General features: G+C 51.8%; 3 protein-coding genes across 7 annotated transcripts in view; 1 reads left to right on the top strand and 2 right to left on the bottom strand.

The window, feature by feature from the left end:
* Bin3 (bridging integrator 3) overlaps nucleotides 1–1,475 on the top strand; it is a 64,073-nt gene extending 62,598 nt beyond the window's left edge. For both annotated transcript variants that reach the window (XM_052732846.1, XM_052732845.1), the window contains exon 9: nucleotides 636–1,475. In XM_052732846.1, coding sequence (XP_052588806.1) covers nucleotides 636–782 — 147 coding nt within the window. In that variant the 3' untranslated portion in view covers nucleotides 783–1,475. The remainder of the gene's footprint in view (nucleotides 1–635) is intronic.
* A 245-nt stretch (nucleotides 1,476–1,720) lies between these two features.
* Nucleotides 1,721–17,104, bottom strand: Ccar2 (cell cycle and apoptosis regulator 2). Of its 3 annotated transcripts, none has more exons than XM_052732839.1 (21): nucleotides 16,910–17,104; nucleotides 15,957–16,047; nucleotides 15,675–15,766; nucleotides 15,190–15,281; nucleotides 14,877–14,991; nucleotides 14,583–14,712; nucleotides 14,305–14,401; nucleotides 9,461–9,580; nucleotides 7,261–7,483; nucleotides 7,069–7,182; nucleotides 6,641–6,804; nucleotides 6,088–6,259; nucleotides 5,642–5,869; nucleotides 5,330–5,548; nucleotides 4,604–4,748; nucleotides 4,003–4,082; nucleotides 3,513–3,659; nucleotides 3,286–3,397; nucleotides 3,006–3,194; nucleotides 2,684–2,889; nucleotides 1,721–2,471 (listed from the first exon to the last, which is right to left on the bottom strand). In XM_052732839.1, the coding sequence occupies exons 2-21, from the start codon at nucleotides 16,012–16,014 to the stop codon at nucleotides 2,427–2,429; spliced, it is 2,748 nt and encodes a 915-aa protein (XP_052588799.1). In that variant the 5' UTR covers nucleotides 16,015–16,047; nucleotides 16,910–17,104; the 3' UTR covers nucleotides 1,721–2,426. The 3 variants fall into 3 exon arrangements, with proteins under 3 accessions (XP_052588799.1, XP_052588797.1, XP_052588798.1); XM_052732837.1 differs by having other exon boundaries at nucleotides 4,003–4,085; nucleotides 16,910–17,102; XM_052732838.1 differs by lacking the exon at nucleotides 16,910–17,104 and adding an exon at nucleotides 16,341–16,696 and having other exon boundaries at nucleotides 4,003–4,085.
* Nucleotides 17,105–17,678: 574 nt separating this feature from the next.
* Nucleotides 17,679–23,719, bottom strand: CUNH8orf58 (chromosome unknown C8orf58 homolog). Of its 2 annotated transcripts, none has more exons than XM_052732843.1 (7): nucleotides 22,474–23,719; nucleotides 20,537–20,991; nucleotides 20,042–20,182; nucleotides 19,801–19,891; nucleotides 19,543–19,655; nucleotides 19,228–19,334; nucleotides 17,679–18,564 (listed from the first exon to the last, which is right to left on the bottom strand). In XM_052732843.1, the coding sequence occupies exons 1-7, from the start codon at nucleotides 22,520–22,522 to the stop codon at nucleotides 18,456–18,458; spliced, it is 1,065 nt and encodes a 354-aa protein (XP_052588803.1). In that variant the 5' UTR covers nucleotides 22,523–23,719; the 3' UTR covers nucleotides 17,679–18,455. The 2 variants fall into 2 exon arrangements, with proteins under 2 accessions (XP_052588803.1, XP_052588804.1); XM_052732844.1 differs by having other exon boundaries at nucleotides 19,228–19,331; nucleotides 22,474–23,717.

Here is a 23,719-nt window from a genome sequence, read left to right as displayed (position 1 = left end):
AGAAGTCATCATCTACCATCTGGAGAAACTCCATGCTTGGACCTGTCATTCACACACCCTCGCTGGTGCTTTTCATCTAGGCAGCTTAACCTGGATGCGATCAGGAGCACAGTGGGGAGGGGTGGCGTCTGGGAAGCTGTCACCTCCCTTGACTTCTCGAACCAGCTCTCAAGGCTTGGGCAGCCAGTGCCTGCCATGTTCTTTTTCCATGACCCAAACCCCCTGGCTCCTCCCAGCTTAGGAAAGGCAGTAAACCCAGGCCTGCCCTCAGCCACCTTCAGATGCATAGTCCCCTTTCCATACTAGATGTTTTGGAGAGCCAGGAGTTTAAAGGGCCATGCTTCCTTTACAACCCCATTCCCCAAGGAACTACTGACTCTCTACTATAAACCTTTCTCCGCAGTAGACGTTCCCAAAAGCCTCGGCTGTGGTTCACCCATCCCTAGGCTGGCGGGTGATAGAGCGAGATCTGGCAGGTAGTGATGGAGCAAGAACGAGCCCCCGACCCGCTTCAGCAAGAAGCAAGCTTTAGACCCAGACCCCGGCCCTGCTTGAACTCCTGGCTGCTTCACTGAGTGGGTGGCTGTGTAGACCCGAAGTCCAGTTCCTACCCACAACTCTTGCCTCTTCCCCAGGTCGTGTACTACTCAGAAATGCATAAGATCTTCGGAGACCTCACCCAGCAGCTTGACCAGCCAGGCCACTCAGACGAGCAGCGGGAGCGGGAAAACGAGGCCAAACTAAGTGAGCTCCGAGCCCTCTCCATCGTGGCTGATGACTGAGCCCCAGTCCCTCAGGAGTCCTTAGACTCCTTGGGACACAGATGACATCTCTGTAGTCTTCGCTCTTAGCAGGCATGGATTCATGCCTGACCTCCCAATGGTCTGCCAGTTGGAGACAGGTGGTCACTAGTCTACCTTGCCAGTCCTCTGACGTGAATGTCTCCATCTCCTTGAGCTGATATTGGGAACCTCACAGGCTGCTGTTACCCCCTGCCCAATGCTGATAAGCAATGTAGAAAAAACCCAGGGGCCTGTTTACTTCCAGAACCGTCCAGAATGTGCTATATATACTGTCTGGCCAGCAGGAGCTTCGGCCTTTAGAAGGGTCTGGGCTTCCTGTGTAACTTGGGGGCCTTAGCTCTGACTACCTCCAGAGGACCTACTCTAGGGAATCCACCATCCCCTCCCCTCGTGACGCTTCAGCCTGTTGGGTGAGAGGCAGGGCCCTGGGGAGCAGCACTCTGGTCCCTCTGCTGCGGTGGGCCCCTCATGCCAACATAACCCAAGCTGGTCCCCTGCAGGTCCAGCTAGGGACAAGGCCTGGGTGTTTACCTTTCCCTGGTACACGGACTTTGTTTCTAGCTGACTACTATACAGAATGTCACACGTTGGTCCACAGGCCTCAAAGCAAGGCTGTGTCTCACCTGTGTTGTTGGAATTTTATTTTCAAGTAAAGTTTCCAGTAAAACACTAGTGTGCTGTAACTGATACCATGGGAGAGTTGCCACAGCTTTGCCAGAGCCCTGCCAACTTGGCAGAGGGCCTTCATTCAATCACAACCTGTGGCAGCTCACTGCCTGCCTGCCTGCCTTCTAGAGCCTTCTGGAGCCTTCTGGAGAGAACTGAGGATTGGCAAGCAGGGGGAGCACAGGCAGCTTGGAAAAAGAGGAAAGCCACAAGGACACACTTGGTTTGTTTTTGACTTTGGTTTATTTAAAAAACAAAAAGCCAAAAAAAAAAAAAACCAACAAACAACTTTATATACAAAGTCAAACTGAAACCACGAATTATGGAAAGAGGCAAGAATTGTGGGAAACGGAAGAGGGCTGGGCCAGAGCCAATACCACATTCTGAACACAAGGGCTAGAGAAAGAAGTGCTGGTTCTTCTGGCAAGTTGGGGGGTGGCTGGAACCCAGTGTTCTATTGGCAACCTTGACCCAACACCAAGTGCTTCCGAGCATGGGCTCCATCACCTAACAGATACTGGAGCCTACAGGACTCGTGGCGTCCAGAGGAAGGACATTCTGGGCTGTGCCAGGCTCTACACCCGTCCCTTCCATTTATTGGCATCAGACCTATTCCAGGCTGGAAAAGCCTTTTCCTCCCGTCTTGCTCTAAAGTGGACGAGGACAGGAGACAGCACAAGACTACAAGGGCCCTGGGAGAAATTCCAAGGTTGAGGGCAAAATGACATTCTAGGGGTGCAAAAGATGTTGTATTTAGTTGTAGCTGGAACTGAGGTTCCGTGCACATCCATCCACATAGCACAACCCCCATTCTGTTAGCTTGGTCACCCCTGCAGAGGCCAGGCACAGAACTCAGCCACCTCTGCTGTGGCTCCCAGGCCCTGCTCCAGCTGCTCTCTGGTACCCAAGAGGCTCGAATGTCATCAGGCTCCATCACAGACCTCACTAGACAGCCACTCAGTTGCTGGGTGCTGGCTCCTCTTTCTCTACCCAGCTGTCAGCCTGTGTGAGCACATGTAACAACGGTAAGGATGAGGCTTCTCCCCATGTCCTACCACTAGAGTACAGAGCACGGAGAGCAGCTGAGTCTCCTAAGATCCCGGTGGACGGAGGACCAGTATGGCAAGGAAGGGCTGGCTCCCTGCCAGGCCTCTCCACACAGACGCTAGCTCTGCTCTCAAGTTCTTGAGGCGGCCACCCTTCAGCCATCCTACCTTTTCAACCATCCGCTGCATCTCCAGGTGCAGCGGGGTCAGGCGTCTGCGGAAGTCCTGCAGCTGCCGCTGAAGCTGGTTCTTGTGTCGTTCCGCTGTCCGGGCTGTCTCCTCCGCCTCCACCAGCCGGGCCCGCAGCTCCTGCGTCTCTGCCGCCAGTGTCTTATTTGTCACTTCGGTGGCTGAGAAACGGTTATGGCTCTCCTCTGAAAGGGGGGACGCGGCAGAAAGGCTCTGCTCAGCCCACTGGAGCATGAGCCAAGAGCCCCGAGGCCTAAGGAGTGGTGTCCCCTTAGTCCCCGTGACATCTGCACTCGCTCACCAAGCTTCAGTTCCAGTGTGTGAATCTTGTTCTCCAGGTACAGGCGGCCACTGTCTTGCTGCTCGGCACGCTGTAACAGACTCCCCACGTTGATGAGGCTACCATTGTGTGGCACCAGGCCTTTGTGCTCTGTGGGGGCAGCACCTGGCTTTGTGCTCTTCCCTGAAGGGGGCAGCAGATCCAGGTTTCCTAGAGGAAACAAACAGACATGACCTTAGGAGGAGAGAGTAAGCCACCATGGAGGTCACACTCCCTACAGGCCACAGAGCTCAAGGCCTACCAAAGAGCCCCTCCTCCGGAAGCCCGTCATCCAGCACCTCGGCACGGCTGTACTGAAGACTCCGGTACTGGCAGATGTTCTGCGTCACTACTCTACTAACCAGCTGCTTGGCCTGTGGAAAACACAGCAGGACACCTACTGGCCACACACTTGCCTCAGGGGGACCGACCGGAAGCTAGCAAGAGCTCTGGCAAGGCCCTCCAGAAGGACAGGTGGGGCCGAACTACCTGCTCAGCACTGAGCCGGATCCCCAGGGTGAGGAGGGCCCGCTCCAAGTCTCGCCGGTGCAAGTAGCCACACCAGTTGGCATCAAAAAACACAAAAGCCAGAAGGCAGTCCAGGGGGAGCACAGCTGAGGGGTCCAGCTCCTTGGGCTGCAAAGAGAGCAGAGAGACAGGCTTTACAGACGATCATTCTCAAGGCTGAGGCATGGCACACGCACAGCCTCTCCCGGCCAGGGCTGGGCTGACAGCAGCTGCAGGCAGGACCTCCCACTGGAAGCTCAGGCTGGGGCTACGGCCTCTGTGGGCACATCCCAGAATGCGGTGTGTGCCCTAATCAGATCCCTCTCCCATCCACCCTCACGGGGAGAATGAAGTCTCCATGAGTCAAGAACCAGTCGTCTCTGTTCTAGGGAGGAAGTCACTGGTCGGCATCGCTCACCCAGGAAGGACCACATTTCCCACCACCAAGGCACAGAAAGAGACAGGGTCTCACCATGTCCTGAAGAGAGGAATATTCCATCTCCGACTGGTTTGAGGTGACAGAGCGAACCTCCGTTTCCTCCAACTTTGCTCCTGCTACAGAAATCCCAAGCTTAACATGTAGCAAGGATGATGGTCTACACGCCTAAGAGCAATGGTTCTCAACCTGTGGGTCACAACCCCTTTGGGGGTCATACGTGTCTGTCACAGAGATCGCCTAAGACCATTGGAAAACAGATTTTTTTTGGGGGGGGGGGTTGGTTTTTCGAGACAGGGTTTCTCTGTGTAACTTTGTGCCTTTCCTGAAACTCACTCTGTAGCCCAGGATGGCCTCAAACTCACAGAGATCCACCTGCCTCTGCCTCTGCCTCTGCCTCCCAAGTGCTGGGTGGGATTAAAGGCATGCGCCACCAACACCCAGCAGAAAACAGATATTTATGATTCATAACAGTAGCAAAATTAGCTATGAAGTAGCAATGAAAATAATCTTATGGTTGGGGTCAGCACAACATGAGGAACTGTATTAAGGGTCACAACATTAGGAAGGTTGAGAACCACTGCCTAAGAGGAAACGACCACAGCCAGCCCCAGAGAGCCACTACCCCCAGACACACCAAACTCCTCCTCTCCATCATCCCTCAGAAGCAGCAGGTCTGGGTCCAAGGCCATCTCACAGAGGTCCTCAGCTGCCTCGCCCCGGGCCTTCTCCTCCTCTTCTCCCCCTGAAGAGGGCCGTTTGGGCAGAAGCCCATCCTCCTTCTAGAAAAGCAGACCAAGGTGGTGAGGACGAGCAGGACTCTTGTGACACTAACAGTAACAGTTGCTAACACTCAGGTATCAGCTGTGTGCTGGGTACTGTATGATCTACCATGTGCTCATGGGTATTTAGCCATATCAGGATTCAGATCCCAGGGGCACATCTAGACCCCTGGGGTATTTCTCAGGAATCAGTCTTAGTTCTAGAAGCAATTATGTGTACATGACAATATTTGGACAAGAAGCCAAGCTCCATTCTAGAAATGGGTAAAGACCAGTTTGTCCACCTAACCATCAGGCAATCCCAACTCCTAAGCAGTCTGACTGGCACTTCTATGCTGCATGGCTTAGCCACACTTCCCTCCCTCTTCTGGGCCACTTCCTAGCTGTGTGGCCACATGCAGGGTTTCATCCTCCTGGGCCTCAGCCCTCCCCAACTTTCAAAGAACAGGTGACATAAAGGAGCCATGCAACTGGACATGCAGAGTACCTAGAACAGTGCCTGACACACGTGAGGGACTCGACTCATACTAAACGTTATAACATGTGGGCCTGAGGCCACCCAGGCTGAGAGCGGTACTCACCAGTGGGTTGTCTGACTCGGCAGCTGTGCCCTCATTCTGTACCTCATCCTTGGACACCTTCACCACCTCCTCTTTGACCACATCCTCCTTGGCTGCCTCCTCCTTCTCAGGTTCAGGGGGAGATACAACTTTTTCTGGAAGGCTCAGCAGCATCTTATAAATCCTATAGCCAAAATCCCTCTGCAGCATCTCTAGAAACAGCTCAGCCAGCACCACCACCTGTTGGAAGAGGTGCAGGGACCACAGCATCAGGGAGTTGGACGAGGATGCCGATACCCTTCATCACACTCATGGCCTCTCTCCTGCACTTGCCTCAAAAGAGATCCTTTCTTTTGGTCTCCGATCCTCCACAATCCCGTGGAGAGACAGGTTGACACAGCCAGGACGTGCCATCACAGCAGGTTCTAGAGGAGGCGGAGGGGCCTCTGGGAGATCAGTGTCCACATCTTGCTGCGTGGTGGCCTCTGACGTCTCCGTGTTCTGTGTAGGCGCGTCTGCTTGCTCTGATGCATCAGGGGCCTGTTCAGCAGGCCCTGCCTCCTGTGACAATAGCTCAGGTGTGACCTTCTGGGCCCTGAGATCAGGGCACCTACTTTTGAGATAGGGGCTCATGTAGCCTAGGCTAACCTCAAATTCACTATGAAGATGAGAACAACTTTGAACTCTGGATCTTCCTGCCTCCACCTCCCCAGTGCTAGAGTTAGAGGCTTGTGCCACCATGCCCGGGTTCCCTGCGTTTTCCTAAGGCCCAGCCTTACCCCCAATGCCTCCTGGGGTTGGGGAGCTGCCTCTGTGGCTTTCTGCTGGCACAGTGCCTCCCACTCCTCCAAAGTGGGCATGATGGTCCACACGTCTGGCAGGTATACCACTACCGTGTGTAACTGCCGGGGTGGCCCTGGCTGTAAGTATTGAAACTCGGCAAATCGCCACCTGTTCGCAGCAAAAGGAAAAGAAAGTCCCCCACTGTGACATATTCACAGGTGTCCCACTCACAGACAAGTACCTCTGTTTCCAATCAGCACTCCATGCGCACATGCTGCATGCCAAGCCATGAGTACAAACATAAAGCCACACGCCCAAGCCTCAGCGGCTAGGCAACAGGGAGACGTAGTAAACAGACAGCACAGAGAAGCACTAGGGCATTCAGGAGTACTGGGCGTGGCCTGGGGGTCAGCTGCCATCAGCGCTCTCAGCCATCTATGAGCAGTTAGGGGTGGGCAGACATGAGCTATGGCAGGAGAGAACCCAGAGGGCAGAAGCCAGACTCCTGACCCCCCACAGCGAGCTGGCCACATGGGGAAGACCACTCACCACTTGGTGCAGGCGCTCAAGTCGATGCCGGTCTGGGCTTGTGCGCAGCGGATGGCTGTGCGCACCAGCACCTGCGGGTCTGCCTGGGGGTCGAGGCCATCCAGGGAAGGAGACCACTCACCCCCAACCAGCACTGCCTCTTCTTCTTTCCGGCCCAGCAAAAACTGCAGAGAGATTGGGGATAACGAAACACGGCCTGCATCTCCCATCAGGAACTGAGACAGCACAGAGTACTTAAGGCACCAGCTGGGGCTCCACAGCCATTCACTCAAACCAGCCACCTGACTCCTCCAGAGGGAGCATCTCTGAACTATAGTGTCCTCCTGTATAAAGTGAGGGGCCCTTCAGCTCCGAAACACCAAGTTTCTGTGTTAATGCTCAGGAGCCTAGCTGCTTAAAACACGGCCAACTGACCAGCCAGCTCCTACCTTTAGCTGCTTCAGAGGATGCTCCGGCGTCTCCCTTGGCTCAGCCATGTCATCCACAAACAGCATGCAGCAACGGTAGAACTCCTCCAGGCCCGGGGAGGAGAGCAGCAGCACCTATGCAGAGAGAGGACAAGGGGCTCAGCCACATTCTGTCCCAGCAAGGGGACGGTCACAGGAGCCCAGGCAACTGACCTTGGAACTGTAAGTGGGGTCACTGTCCACAGGGCTGGGCTCAGCACCAGCATCTGGAGCCGCCTCCTTCTCTGAAGAGACCTGAATCCGACTTGGGTGGTGGAGGGAAAAGGGTTGGCTCAGAGGGAAGGCTGACAGCCAACTCAGGTGCACGGAGAGGAAATCCGAGGGGACCAGGAGGCTGCGGTAACGCCGCTGGAGTTCTAGGAAGTCACAGACGGGACTGCAGGAAGACAGCAAGGGACACCACTGAGCACACACTCGACTTAAAGAGAGACAGCTCCGAGGTCCGGAGCACAGCACATGCTGCTCCTACAGAGGATCTGGGTTTGGCTCCCAGAACCTACATGGCAGCTCACAGCTGTGACTTCAATTCCACAGGATCTGACGCCCTCTTCTGACCTCCATGAGCACCAAGCACACATGACACTTATGTACATGTAGGCAAAACACTCACACACATAAAATAAACGTTTTTTAAAAAACCTTTTAACAAAACTGCAGGGCCAGCAGGACGGCTTTTAGTGGGTAAAGGTGTTTGCTGTGCGAGCCTGTTCACCCTCGAAACCCATGTAAAGGTGGAAGGAGAGAACCGACTTCCCAAAGTTGTCCTCTGACTCACGTGCACCGGCAGGCATGTGTGCCACCCCGTCATACGACACGCTGAATAAATGAATGAACAGACAGACAAAACTGCAAAAGACTACGATAGCATTTCATTCCTTGAGAAAAAAGACTCTAATAAGCAACTCCTGGGGGAAGGATGGACTCGTTTGACCACTTGATTTATAAGTTGCCTATAGCAAAAAAGTCAAACTGGGAAAGGAAGAAAAAAAAATCACAATACATGATACAGAGATGGTCTTCTACTTTTTTAAGGATTTATTTTAATTATGTGTATCTGTGTATGGGTACGTGCACATCTGTGCAGGCTCCCACAGAAGCCAGAGGTATCAGATTCCTCTACAGCTGAAGGGGCAGGCAGCTGTGAGCTGCTTCATGTGGATGCTGGGAACTAAACTCATGTCCTCTGGGAGAAGAGTAACCACTGAGCCATCTCTCCAGGCCCAGACATGGTCATGGTCTTACTAAACAACTCACTAGTCAGTAACAAAAAGTTCAACTGCCTAGGAGAAAACGGTGAAACCTGACAAGTCCTTCCCAGAAAAATAAACACACGCAACATAAAAGCCTGTGAAGAGGGTCCTGCAAGATGCCTGGGCAGGGAAAGACGTGAAGTCTGCCACCTGAGTTCAGTCCCTAAGAAAGAACCAACTCCTGAAAGTTGCCCTCCGGCCTCTACACAGGAGCCCACACAAATGAACACACACACATGTAAAGGAATAAACATAAAACATTTTTTTAAAGAGTGTCAAACTCGCTTCCAATTAGAAATGCAAATCAAAGCCGGGCGGTGGTGGCGCACACCCTTGATCTCAGCTCTCGGGAGGCAGAGGCAGGCAGATCTCTGAGTTCGAGGCCAGCCTGGTCTACAGATTGAGTTCCAGGACAGCCAGGGCTACACAGAGAAACCCTGTCTTCAAAAACAAAAACAAAAAAAATTAAGAAAAGGTGTATGAGGACAGTGTTAGCAAAGGCAGAGCAAGCAAGGACTCTGCGCCCTACTGGTGACAGTGTGAGGGACTCGGCCTCTGAAGGAGACTTGGTAATAGCCACCAAAGTGAAAACCAGGCCAGGTGTGGTGGCGTGTGCCTTTAATGTCGAGAACACGCTGGCACGGTGGCTCCCGTCTGCGGTGCCAGGGCAGAGGTGGAGACAGGCACCTCTGCACAGCCGAGCCTGCCGGCCAAGTCCCAAGCCAGGAAGTGACCCTGGGTCCAAAACAAAAAGCTAGATAGCACCTGAGTAGTGGTATCTGAAGATGTCCTCTGGCCTCCACCATGCACCCAAACATGTATATGCACCAACACACACACACACACACACACACACACACACACACACACACACACACACGAACAAATGTGCACACACACGTGAACAAGACTGATTAATATGCATAATGCAGAATCTGCTCAAAGACACATGAAGTGAAAAGCAGAGCAGCGAGCCATGGGCAGCAGGTTCCCCTGGGTGGGTCGGTTAGTTTTAGAAGAGGCCACCAGACTACACATATTCTCATTTGCACTAGAAACCATTGCTTGTGCAAGTCGAAGGCCCTTCCCCAGCCTCCACTCACCTGTCCACAGAATAAGGAGTGAGATGAACCCGGTAAGGAGGCAGGTCATGTCGAGGTTTCTTAGCACCCCAGGGCTCTCCACCAGCCCGCTGTTTGCGTTTCTTCGAGTCATAGTCATCACTGGAGGTTGATCCATTACCAGAAATAAGAAACCATATTGTTACACATGCATTCAGTACATAAAGAGCTAGAAAATACCTGAATCCTCAACGTTAAGAAATGAACACCAGTAGTGTAAAGCTCAGTGGCAGAACACTTGTGTAACCTGTGGAGGCCTTGGATTCAAGTCCAGCACCACACACACACACACACATATATCTATATCTATATCTATATCTATATAGAGAGAAGCCAAGCTAGCAAATATGTGACAGATTATTAGAGACATTAAAATAGATATGAAAAGGGTACAATTTTAAGAAAAAAAGAGCCGGGCGGTGGTGGCGCACGCCTTTAATCCCAGCACTTGGGAGGCAGAGGCAGGCGGATCTTTGTGAGTTCGAGGCCAGCCTGGTCTACAGAGCAAGATCCAGGAAAGACGCAAAGCTACACAGAGAAACCCTGTCTCGAAAAACCAAAACAAAAAAAAAAGAAAAGAAAAAAAGAATAGCTTTAAAATAATGAGAGGCAAGCCAACGAGATGGTTCAGCAGGTAAAGGCACTTGCCAGAGAGCTTGGTGACCTAAATTTGATCACAGAACCCCCGTGGTGGAAGGGCAGACCCAATCTCTGCAAGTTGTCTCATCTCCACATATATATGCTCAAAATAAATAATAGATAGATAGACAGACAGATAGATGAATGGAATTTTTTTTAAGTTTAAATACTGGGGCTAGAGACATGCTCCAGAACCTTTACCTGTTGAGCATCCTGGCGGCTCTGTGTTTTAGGATTCTTATTACTATGCATGTGCTCACACAAGCATGCCACAGTATACATGTGAAAACTGGTTCTCTCCTTCAACTATTTGCGTTCCAGGGAGTAAACTTAGGTCGTCAGGTGGGTTTCCCTGCTGAGCCATCTCTCCAACCCATGTTTTAGGATTTTTAAGACAGTCCCCTACTCTGTAGCCCAGGCTGGTCTCAAACTTACTATGTAGCCTAGGCTAGCCTCAAACTCATGGCCATCAATCCTCTAGCCTCTGCCTCCCAGGTGTTGGGAATAAAAGTGTGCACCACTACACCTAGCTTAAAATAATTTTTATTTTATTTTATTTTGGTTTTTCAACACAGGGTTTCTCTGTGCAGCCCTGTCTGTCCTGAAACTTACTTTGTAGCCCAGGCTGGCCTCAAACTGAAAAATCCACTTGCCTCTGCCTCCCAAGTGCTAGAATTAAAGGAATGCACCACTGCACCCAACTCTAATTTTTTTAAGTAATAAAAATAAGTATTTTTAATTGGATAAAAAGAAGCGGGGGCTGGGGGGGGGGCAAGACCCACCTTCTGCTCTAGTAATTCAACCCTTGAAAAACTATCCCAAGAAAGTTGGGGGCGGGGGGAGGGGGTGCAGTATAATGCAAAAATACCAAGCCACATAATGGAGTAAATGTGTCCCCACTGACAACTGAATTTAGTGGCTACAGTAATGATTCAATCACTAAGGCAGTCACCAAGATGATGCTTCAAGAGTCCTCGTTCTCAGTGGGGTAGGCACTGGAAAGCTGCGCTTGCTCACGTAAACAACCCCACCCACAGTCATGTAAACAACCCTGAGTGGTGGAGTAAGCCAAAGAAAGCTGTGAAAGCAGAACCAAGATAGGAAGTTCTCTCCCGTGGGGGTGAAGCTCCCCAGTGGGATGCTCTGCTGCAGTGGATGGCCCCACACCCGTACGCATGCAGGTAGCATTACTTAAACTCTGGGTAAAAAAATAAGAAAATAATAAAAATAAAAAACATGAAAGCAAGAGGGGTAATGGTAGAGGGGTGATGGGAGGAGGGGGGAAATTGGAGTAATATGATGGAGATACATTATATGTATGTATGAAATTCCTGGCAGAGGAAATTTAGAAAATTCAGAGGAGGGGAAAAAAAGAGGTAGACCGAAAAGAAAAGGTTCAGGGGAGGGAGATGGGAGAAGCTAACGGGGTGTGATCCGAGGGCATTTTAGCTATGAGAAGTGTGAAAGAATCATCTCTTAAAGAAGACCGCGCTACAATATGGGAAAAGAGCTAAACACATAAATGAAAATCCCAGACCATGCACTTGTGTGCAGAAAAAAACTAGAAAGGTCACAGGGAAAGTGACCAGGAACCCTTTACCCATGCAGAAATCACTTCCCAAACTCCTGAATACCTTCTGATCAACAGTAGGAAGGCTTCAGAGAAGGCTAGAACTGGACCTTTCAGGGTTACCAGTCTATGTTTCGTTTGTTTTGAGACAAGATCTTAAGCAGCTTGAGCTGGCCTTGCACCTCTAACCATCTGTGACCCCAGAGGCAGCAGGAAACATGTTAGCAGTGGAAGCTGCAGAATCCTGGCCTGTCTGAAGCCCTCAGCTGCTCACGAGAGCAGCCCCATGTCAACATTATCCCCTGTATCCCAGAGCTGGGAGCTTCACATAAAGCTGAGCTTCTGAGCAAACCACCCATATGGTCAAATCCTTTATAAATTGGCAGTTTTCCTCAGTGGCTAATTCCCGCTGCCCCTCTTCCTACTTGGCACGTTCTCACTTCTAACAGGCGGCAGAGTCCCCTTCTTCTCCAAAAGCTGTAACCCGGAAGCACCTTGACCAAAGTAATCCACTGCAGGTGTTGCCCAGGACCTGGCCGTCAAGTGCAATGGTCAGCCCAAGGCTGGAATTTAAACTGAACGCGGCAAGCCCACAGTCACTGGCTTCCAACCAGGTCACATAAACCCTCAAAGCACTTGCTACAATTCTGTGCTAAAGGCTTTCACAAGCTCACAGAATGAAGGAGAAGGTCCTTGCAAACTGAAGACCAGGAAGATGCACAGACAAGCGGTATAGGTGCAAGCCACGTACACGTCTAGGAATGGAGACGGGAACAAAGGGTTTCAGTAGTGGAGACGATGTGGAGAACAGTCCTGGAAAAATCTGCAGAGGATCCACAGCAGCCTTTCCCAGAGAACAATGCTAGCTTCTGCATGGGGACTGGCTACATCACCCCCTACCCCCCAGCTTTCCTCAGAGTTACGCCATGCTCATTCCAAGTGTTTGTCCCTTGACTGCTTTTCAGCTCGTACCAGCATGTGGGAGACAGGGTGGTACTCTTCCTGTACAGTTAGTTCAAAGAAAATCACAGTATGAGGGAACTTTCCACAGTGATCTTACTAGGGTCAGGGTGCAATGAGGTCAAAAATGTGTAGTTAAACTCTGGGCAGTGGTGGTGCCTTTAATCCCAGCACTCAGGAGGCACAAGCAGGTGGATCTCTGTGAGTTTGAGGCCAGCCTGGTCTACAGAGCGAGTTCCAGGACAGCCAGGGCTGTAGACAGAGAAACCTTATCTCAAAAACAAACAAATAAAACTTGTCAAGATTCTGACATTTCATTCTAACTCAGTTTCACTTTATGATTTTCATCAAAAATCAAAACAAGGCAACAAGGAGATAAAAGTAGAACAGAAATAAAAGAGTGAAAGGCAGATAATACTACTTGTTGAAACAGGTGATGGCTTGAAGATTCATTTTATCTTTCCACTTCCTTTACATAGGTTGGATTTTCTATTACAAGAAGCTGAGCAAGAACTCTAAAGGACAGTAAAACACAAAGAAGATGAAAACTTAAGACACACTGAGCATGCTCCTGGAAACTCCCAACATTTGCAGATGATAAAGGACCACAGGATGTTTCAAGTGCCTGAATCAACCATGCTTGCTCTACAATAAGGCCAAGAAAGCTATGTGCACAGGACAAAGCCTGTTCTTCAGAAGATACTGCAGCCTGTGTACTGTAACACTGTTATGCAAAATATACCTGAAAGAAGCCATGTTAAATTAGGAGCTACAACATTCTGCAACATCCCTTTCTTTGATGTTACTGTTTTCTTGTGACAATTCTTGTATCTCTATGTTAAAGACTGAAAACAAAACAGAAATTATTTATCTAAGTATCTGGCGCTGAGGAGATGGCCCAGTGGGTAAAGTTGCTTGCCACAAGAGGATCCCCAGAACCATGTCAAAGCTGGGTATGGTGACACAGTCTGTAATTCCAACACTGGAAGGAGCTGACAGGAGAATCTCCAAACCTCGCTGGCCAGTCAACCCAGCCAGCATGGCAAGCTCCAGGGAGACGGTCTCTAACACAAACAAACAAAAACCAATAGACTCACTGACCATCAACCTCCTGGCTGCAGAGACGCCTGCACACACCTCCAAACAAATTCATAGAAAACACACACACAAAGTATCTCAAAACCAAAACACTAAAAAATGAATGACGACATAAGCAAGCTAGGTGGTGTACACCTGCGAACCCAGCACATGGGAGGTAGAAGGACGAGCATCAGGAGTTCAAGGTCATCCTTAGCTATATACTGAGTTCAAGGCCAGCCAAGCTACATAAGACCTGTTTCAAAATAAAGTATCTCAGCTGGGCAGGTGTGGGCAAACAACCCTATAATCCCAGCACTAGTCAGGCAAGCAAAACAACAAAAACTTTCAACGTGATGTTTTGAAATATGAACTGTAGTAAATCTCAGCTTTGCTGAGGTAGTGTATAAAGTTGTTGCATGTATATGTATGTTCGGTGTTTCTGCCTTCCAGAGAAAAGGGACTATAAGGCTCTATCTATTCACAGAAAACGATGTTGGTATCAACAGTTGTCAAGGTGGAGCATGGTTCCCAGAGGGAAATGAAGGGGAGCCTCTACCCCACCTGTTCATCATCTTACCTTCGGCTCTGGTCCAGCCTTCCATGGGGACCCCGAGCAGGAAATCTGTTCAGGTGGCTCAGGTGAAGTGTGTGGGATGTCTGGAAGAGACTCAGAGCTGAAGAGAGGAAATGGCCAGTGACTCAAAAGCCCTGAAACCCAGTCCAGCTTCCTCCTCCCCTTCCTGTGTATAGAAGTGCCCCCTCTCTTCCAAGAGCATCTATAGTAAAGTAACAAGTCCTTTCCTCAGAAGTACCCCCATAAAGCCACACCCCAACACACATGCCACCAGTACTCACGCTTCTGAGGGAAAAGTGGGGGAATTCGGTGAGGCTGAAAGATCAACTGGGGCTGAGCTCCCAGGATTCCTTGCTTCTGGCCCAGAGCTGCCACATGCAGAAGGGGGGGTGCTGGAGACTTCAGTAAGGGCTGAAGGAAAACAGTCATGAAGTTCAGGGGATCTCAGCCTTGATACCGTGGAAAGACAGCCATCCCACCCCCTCAACCAAAGGAAGGATTATGCCCAAAAGTCGGGCACAGGGCTTCCTCCCCTGTTCCCGTTTTCAGCGCACACACTAAAGAGAGATAAATACCTGGTTGGAGAGCGTCTGCACCTTGACAGCATTCCAGGGCACTGCCTGGCCTGGGTTATACGCTGCTTTCACCAGGACCTTCTCACCCAGCTGGGGTAGTCGGCCTTTCACCACACTGCCATACACAAACCGGGAGACCCCATCAGGAGGGCCCGGCACAAGCTACCCTGACCGCCCCAAGAAGCCCTTCCCATCAAGATTTCCCACCTTGCAGTAAAATAGCAAAACAATGGCTTTAAAGAGCGGACCCACCAGCATGGAGACAAAACTGAATCCAACAACCATTCCCAAAAGAGACGAGCCTCAAGCCTACCTTAGCTGAAAAAAGACTTCTTCGTCTACCACCCCAAAGTAGTCATGCAAGCTGGTAACAATGCCCGTGAAGACCCGCTGCTTCTCCCCACCCTGCAAGAGAAGGCAGTAGGTCAAAAGCAAAGGAAGCCACATGAACAAAACCATGCTCTGCCACTAGGGCACCGGTTCATGGTATTACAGGAAACTTCACATGGAAAGCAACCTAAGTCTATGAAGAGGGGAGAAGCTAATTCTTCACTTTCATGCATCTAGGATTTTCAGTTCTTTAATCCCAAAGATATCTCTGGTGCCAGACACTAAAAAACTCTCCAGTCTAAAGGATACCTAAGTTCCCTAACACTGGTCCACTACCAGAACAAACAAACAAACAAACCAACAAAAAAGATGTTGACCAGTGTAACACAAGAAACAACACACACCAGATATCCAAACACACCAGAGTAGCCCCAAAGAGAAACTCACTAGAAAGGGTACCCAACATACCTGAAGGTGCCTGGCATTTTGGGACAGGTCTGTGGCCACAGGAGGAGTAAGCAAACCAGGAGGAGGGCCCAAAAGAGATGTGGAAGCCGGGCCTACGGGGACAGAGAAGCAACCTCCAGAAACTGCATCCTTCCACCCTAAGCACTAGAGACAGCCAGAGGATCTTGGAAACCCAGAGGTCAAAGTGCCTCCAACCAGGTCCTCGGGCACTCAGGGAAACAACCAAGAACCATACTTTTGGAAACTGGGTCCAGAGTGCGGCCGGGTAAGGAAGGTAAGCACCTGAGAAGTTTCGTCCTCCTGGAAGTGGGTTGATCCTCTGGCGCTTAAACTGGGACATTGGGAATGTTGTCCTTTCAAGGTCTTGGGAAACCTTCAATCAAAAAAGGAAAGACGTTAACAGCTCAAATGGAAAACTTCCATCTACTACCTGGAAAATCTTAAATGAAGTACAGCTTTTAAGGTGAGGAGGTGGGCCCTAAAATGGAAGAATGGAGAGGATGTAGAGGAAATGAAACGGGTAACTATGTTACTCCAGTTTGATCTCACGATAACCTAGTGGTGGGTGCTACTGACATGCTGGTTTACAGGCAAGGAAACCGGAGCTCTGCCATCAGGAGACTTGCCCAAGGCCACAAAACCAAATAGTGACAGAGCAGGACTCACACCCAAGTCTCCCAACAACTTAGCACTCCTTTCACTGTGCCACGGGCACCCTTAGAGAGGCTGGCGCAGTGAGGGAATGGAAGAGCTCTGATGACATTCATTCATTCAAAAACATCCGCCAAAACACTCCACGCAGGGCCCGGAAAAAAATGGAGGTGCGAGTAGCGGGGAGATGATGCGGGCCCTCTCCCCGGAAGGCCGCCCGTCCTTTTTCTCTCGGACCGGCTGGTGGGAAGGGAGCTGACCAGCCGGCCCTCGCCAAGCGGCCTGCAAGCCGCTCCCTCCTCCTAGGTCCCGACCCTCGGCCCCGGGCCTCCACAGCCGCCTGCGCAGAGCCTTCCCGCCCGGGCCGCCGAGGGGCCACCGTGGGAGGACCACGGCGCGAGGTTTCTCCTCCCCTCCCGCCCGCCCCCAGGGCCGAGGCCGTTGCCAGGGAGACGGAGCTTGCAGTCTGGAGGGGGGCTCGGCTCTTTCGGCGACTGGCACATCTTCGCCGATTAGACCCCCGCAGCCTCGCCACCCGAGAGAGACAAGAGAGGCCGAGGCGCAGCGGGAGGCTCCCAACCCACCTGCGGGCCAGGGCCACGACACCAGGGGGACAAAGACACCCGGAACCACCGCAGCCGCTGCTGCCACCACCACCGGAAACGCCTCTCCGGAAGAGCGACCACTGGTCGGAAGCTGCCACTCTCCCGGATATGGTACCTCCCTCTTCTCCATCGACCTCTCCCTTCCCCCACGCCAGCCAGCCATCCCGCTCAACTGTGGAACGGAAGTGCGCCTTCCCAGATCTGATAATGCATTCGGAAGCCGAGCGCAGTGGTGTCCTCGCTCAAGTGTCCCATTAGAAAAGTAGGCTTCAGAGCATTGGTTCCTGGTTTCAAGGGCTCCGGGAACTGGAGCCCTCCACCAACTACAAGAAAGGGACACCTACTTACATACCTGCTGTACTCTACCCACCCCCCAAAACCACAGCAGCAAAAGAGGCAGCACCTCCATTGACTGGAGCAAGCCTACTTGGGCTATTTTCAGAGGGCATTCTTCTGTCTGACTTAAGCCAATGACCCCCATCCCTAACCCTGCCCTTCTATTGACAGCACACCACCAGCAAGGGGTAACCGTATCAAAAAAATCCATGCCCAAATTTTCAATATGAAATGTACTAGATCCCAGTAAAATGACTTACCCAAACTTGCCAGAAATCTGGCCATTTTCACACCAACTAACAGGTGTCACCCTCCCTTAACCTCTGACCTCCCTCCCATCATCATCCCACAACCTGTCTGCCCCCAGCAGCACACCCTTTCGTATTCGCTTAACAGTCACAGCACACATTGAGAGAGTTTAATATTACTTTATCCTCCTAACAAGCTTCTGAGGTAGGTAAGGCTGGCATCATCCCAAGTATGGAGCTGTGGCTCACAAATTAAGAGATGCTGCCATGGTCTCAACTCCAGGATAGAACACAGCAACTTAGAATTGACCTTGAGAGTTATTTGCTAGTCTTCACATTGTGCTTGGTCTTCCCCCCATTGCTCGTTCAGTCCTCAGAGGCTGTGCTCCAGGGCCATGACTCAATGCAAAGTTACCCAAGGCAGTATTGTTCTCTGTCCCATGGCTGCCGTCTCAGGTATGAGGAAGAAATTAGGAATCCACATTAGTAACTGTCTGTTGTGGAATGAAGATCAGTGCCGTCCTTCCACAGTTACACCCAAAGCACCGACCCTTTGGATGCATGATTCTGTCAGATGATTGAATCCGGGCCGTTGATAGTCCAACAAAGACCGCAGAAACATACATCTGCAACATGCTGGCACATTACCATACTAACCACACTCTGTGAGTGCCTGATAACTAAGTCAGTTCACATTGTCTGAGCCCAGAGATTTCTGGCAAGGAAGAAGAACCCTGGAAGATGCGGGAACTGCACTTGAGGGTCTCTCAGGGAACCAGGGCTCCTTGGCCATGCTGCTTGGGGAAGGACTCGGCCCTCACCTTGAAGAGGAGCAAGCGCAAAGAGCTTTTCCTGGCAGTGCAGGGACACCGCAGTAAGCCAAACGGTGAGGGACTCCACGGCAATCCCCTCCACCCAAGGTCACCAGGCACACCAAGAGATCATACAGAAAGGTTTTTTGCTCGTGGTTTCTTAACCACCAACGTTGGAATAAAGGTCTTCCGGTGGGTATGGCACTGAGTCCTTTCAGAGAGGTTCCTGAACGCCATCCTACAAAAAAGCAAAGAAGTCTAGAAGACCAGAAGAAAGAAACCAGGACTATAAAGCATTGCTTACTTTCTGAGGAGAAGATAGGATTGTTCAAGTGCTGCTGCTTCTCCATAAAGAACAAGCCCCCATGGGGCTAGAGAGATGGCTCAGAGGTTAAGAGTATTAACGGCTCTTCCAGAGGTCCTGAGTTCAATTCCCAGCAACCACATGGCAGCTCATAATCTGATGCCCTCTTCTGGTGTGCATGCAAACATGAAGACAGAACACTGTATACATAATAAATAAATAAATTTAAAAAAAAAAGCCTCCTCCAAACATGACAGACTTCACCCACAGTAAAATAACTTCCCTCTGAATCTACCTCACCATCCCCTAAATTTCAGTGTTCAGGAGTAAGAGCTTGGCAGGTGAAGATAAAGATATCACCCATAATCCAGTCTGAGCTTTGGGAAAGCCACTGTTCCTAATCTCATCTAGTCTTCAGTCTTCCTACCCACAAATGGGCATCTTAACTCCTTTTGTCATTTGGAGCATTTTCTCTAACACTTAGCCTCACAAATTCCATAGGGACCAAGATGACAATTGTCAGGACAGAACAATATCAACATCCTGGCCCATCAGTCTCTCCCCACTGCCTTAACCTGGACCAGGCACAAGACTAACCTGGGACCAGAACTATCAGGAGGAGCAGGAGGCTCAGGGAGTCGAGGGCTCCTCCAACGGATCCGATTGAGCAGGACCTTGACTTTGTCCCAGTGGGAGAGATCCTGCTGGACAGAGAATAGGGTCACCATACAAAGCATCTAAATACTGTATATCCCTAATGAAGCTCCCAGGGACTTCACTGCCAGAGCAAGTCACCTGCTCCAAACAGGAATCCTGTCATTTTCCTACAGTTCTGACCTAGGGCACTGACACATTGCCATGCCCCTCCACCCTGCACCATTCAACATCGACTCCAAATATTTCCATCACTACCTTGTGTCCCTGGGAGGACGGACGGATGTGGGTTGATTCCAGCAAGGCCTCTGGCAGCCTGGGAGGGTTGGCAGTGAGCACCCCCACCTCTGGGAGGGAAGCTACCTCTGCACCTTCAGAAAGAGAAACACATCACCCAGGGCCAGAAACAAACAGGAAGCAATCCGGCTAAAGCTATAGTCCAGGGGGTCTGCTGATGGGACTCTGGGCAGGCACACAGGCTGGCAGAATGCAGAGGAAGACACAGTTAGCCCTTACCTGGGTCCCTTGTCGAGCTTAGCTGCTCTCTGTGCCCTTCCACTCTATTGTCTGGGGTGTGTGAGAGAGCCAGTTCTTCCTCCTCGGGATCCTGAGACGGGAGAGATGGAACAACCAGAGACTCATTGGAAAGCTGGGGCTGTTCAGAAGGTATTCATGCTCTCAGGAGTCCCGTCCCCCCCCCCCCCCCCCCGCCTCCTTCGTTATCTGACCTGGCCACCTGTACCTGTCCATCACTCACCCTAGAGGGTCTCTGGGTCTGCAGCTGCAGGTACAGCTGCTGGAGCCTCGCCATCTGCTCCAGCACAAGGCACAGGTGTTCCAGGTAACGTAAACCCTGCCCTGGAAGGCAGGTCAATGCTCCAGACTCCATATCGCCCACCTGTGGGACATGTTAAGACAGGAAGACTTCGAGATTCAGCCAGGACTCCCATTCTGGATAGTCAGGCTAAGCTGAACCAACAAAATGGAACATAGCAGGCAAGCCGAGGAAGACACACCTGGCTGGCTTCCCTGGTGCTCAGCTGAGCATGGTACCCATACCTGTCTACTTCCTCTGTGGGGGTGGCTACATACCGCTGGGTTCAGGGTGAAGCAAGAAGCAGTGACCCAACCATCAATTAGGGGCAAAGAACGCCCCACCCCGAGAGAGCTCCAGGGGAAATGGGGGAGGGTCCCCACAAGCCCCACGGCAGAGCTTTCTCCGCCTCAGTCTTCAGCCAAGATGACTACTCACCACCTTTGCTTCTTCCAGACCAGCCTCTAGCTCAGTGTCTGCCTCGGTGGACTCCAGTTCCCCCGCAAAGATGGGCACTCCACCTACAGGCTTGCTCAGCAGCTGCAGGGAGCTGCGCCGCCGCCGTCCAGACAAGCTGGGGAACTCTCGAGACCTCTCCAGCACCTGTTCCAGCTTCTGTCGGGCCAGCAGCCGGTCTAGCTGGGCAGAAGGCAGCTCAGGGCTCCCCAGGGGCTCGAGGTTCAAAGAATCTTGAGAAAGTCCTGATAAGGTAGCCAAAGGGCTGTCCCCAACCACCATCTCCATGCCTGAGTCCTGGGAAGCCAATTTCAGAAGTGGCATCTGTCCCTCCCTAAAGTCCAATGAACATCCATGAGTTTTATCTGGTATCCGTCTGTAGGTGCAGGTGACTCCTGGCACCACACAACCTTGTGCCAGGTCCTCGAAGGCCCCATCTGTAAGGAGAGTCAGTATCAAGCTGGGCAGGCTGCCCTCAACGCCCCGCCCCCAGCATCCCTAGCAGTTGGCAGCATTCCCTTGAGGAGATGTGTCCTGTACCAGTGGTGAGAAAGAACACAGACCATCCACAGCCCCACAGAGATAAGGTTCTACCCCTGCTTGGAAGATGTCTAGATGGGGTTCTCCTTATAACAATTGTTGACAACGGGCAGGAACCTACACTTTGGGCATGTGGTAGGTAAAGCCCTTGTGAGTCATGACAATCAGCAATGCAGATGACTTAAGAGATCCTTGACTAGGATCTACCTGAAATCTTCAAGACTAAGTGGAGACTAAGCCTTGGACTCCTTGGATATGGGAGGAAGAAAGAGCAAGTTGAAAACTGGGGTCAAACAGTGCTATCTGGAGCCCCTCACACATCAGGAAGCAGGATGAGGTATCTCCTGGAGTTTGGGGACCGTGATAAAAAGGACAGCAGCTAGGGCTGGGGCGTGACACACTGAGAGCTTTCAAAGCATGCACAAGGCACTGGTCCCATCCCCACACTGCGACACAGAAACAACAACAAACTGGCAGCAACTATAATCATTTGGGGCTTTGGGCTTTTGAAGCAAGAACGATCACGTGACAAAAGGGGGGAAATGGAGTTGAATCAATGGTTCAGCATTTTAAAAGCACTGTTTTTTTTTTTTTTTCAGAAGATGGGTGCTGGATTCCCAGCACCGACATGGACCATCACAACTCCAGTTCCAAGGGATTGGGCTCCCTCCTCTGACCTCCCTGGCCAGTCCACGCAGGTAAAACACACAAAATAGAAGTTCAAATTCTTTAAGAAAAAAAAACTTTTAAAATATAAATTAAGTAAAACAAGGAAGCTGACTTTTGTTTTTGAAACAGTATTTTACTCTGTAGCCCAAGCTGCCCTGAAACTCCCAATATCCCTCCTGCCTCAGTCTCCCAAGTGCTAGGATTATAGGCATGAACATCCACACTCCTCTGACTAGCATCCATTTATCTGCATCTCTATGCCAGGCTTTATTGTGCTCTGGGTGGTCTACTGGAATCGGGCAGAAGCTAGGGCTGCTTTGGCGGGAAGAGGATGCCAGCCTGTCCCCTCTAGCTCAGGAAGTGGACAAGGAAGTCTATGCCCTGCAACCTTCCCCGGGAAATGGGTTTCTGGCCGCCGAGGGCTTCCAGGACTGCTGGCTGGGGCCAGGGTATCACAGTAACCCAACCCGGGTAGAGGAGGTCTCCACACTGGGAATTAAGGGGAAAGGAGCCCACGGACCATTAGGATTCAGGCAGTGGGTGATTAACCTGCAAACCCCGGAGGATCTGCACTGTGCAAGGCGTCCTCAGCCTATTCACTGGCTGGACTCCTTCAAAGCAAGGAAGCGAGGGGGCGCGGCTGGTGGGCACCGCCCGCGCGGGGCAGGAGAACAGGAGGCGACCCCAAGGTGGGAGGCAACGCGACTCACCCCGGCTACCAAGTCGCTCCACCGCAAAGACGCGGCGCCGGCTCAGCATGGCGCGTTCCCGACTAGATGTGGCAACCGCTGCAGCACCTAAGCGATCCGGGGCGTCCCCAAGTCCCCAGTTGCGCCTGAGCGTCTCAGCCCGCCGTTCCCCGCCCAGTTGGGCGAGGCCCCGGGACACTCCCCTCGCGGGGGCGGGCCAGGGCGGAGCGCGGCACGCAGGTGGAGGGCGCTGACCCGGGCAGCTTCAGTCCGGGGACTCCCTTCCCCGGCCATCGTGTCCCCCAGTCCTGGCTGCAGAAGGACCCCAATCCAGTACCCTTAGAGGAGCCCGTCCCCACTCGAGGACGCTCGAGGGCTGGCTGCGCGGGGTCACCACCACCCCACCCCACCCCACCCCCGCTGCTCATGCCGGCTGCGTTCCTGCTGCAGCTTGAAACCTGCTAGTGCGGGAGCTGCACTGCACAACAGCCCGGAAGGAAACGGAACCCCACAGTGCTGGCGGAGGGAAGAAGGCAGACTAGGACTGCATCCGGCCTCCCAGCTGTGTGACTTGAGGGCAGGTCCCTCAGCCTGTCCGAAAGGGGGGAAGGGTTCTGCGCCCTGGGAAAATCTACACAGAGCACTCACTGCAAAGCGCTCAGCGCCCAGAGCTACTTATGAGCCCGCCTACTTAGCCCAAGCTTCTGTCTTATCCGGGTGCTGCTGCAAAGTTGCAGGGGTGTGATGGTTGGGTCTGCAGGGTGTGGGCAAGAGGTGAGCCAGCAGCCCGGAGCTGCCTGGAGGCTGAGCAGGAGTTTAAATATTTCCCTGACCCTAGCAGCCATCACCCTTGGCCCCGTCCCATTCCACCGAAACCCCATTTTAAAAGGAGCCCAGGCATCAGCTGATGGTCAACAACTACCAGGTGACCAGCTGGTGCTGGGGGCTTCTAGGGAAACACTGCCTTTTTCAGAAGCCAAAAAGGGCTGGAAAATCTCAGCTGGCTTCAAATCCCCTAGAGGCAGACAAGGGTGCTCTCAGAGGAGAGGCTGCTAGAGCCAGAGCCAAGGGAAGTCCGCGCGCGACCCCTCTCCAAGCATCTTCCTAGACCCCATCCTCTAACGCTCTCCACTGGTTCCTTCATCAGAGAGCCACGAACAATCGAAGTTCGGTACTATAAAGTCGGGAAACTGAGGCTCCCAGCGTGCAAGATGAGAGCCCGAACTGCACTTCTCTGCCATCTTCAGACCTTGATGTTTAGGCCAAG

This window comes from Peromyscus californicus, unplaced genomic scaffold (genome assembly GCF_007827085.1).
Source record: "Peromyscus californicus insignis strain IS unplaced genomic scaffold, ASM782708v3 Scaffold_12__1_contigs__length_115047231, whole genome shotgun sequence".
Lineage (NCBI taxonomy): Eukaryota > Metazoa > Chordata > Mammalia > Rodentia > Cricetidae > Peromyscus > Peromyscus californicus.
This window is presented reverse-complemented; position numbering and strand designations above follow the sequence as displayed.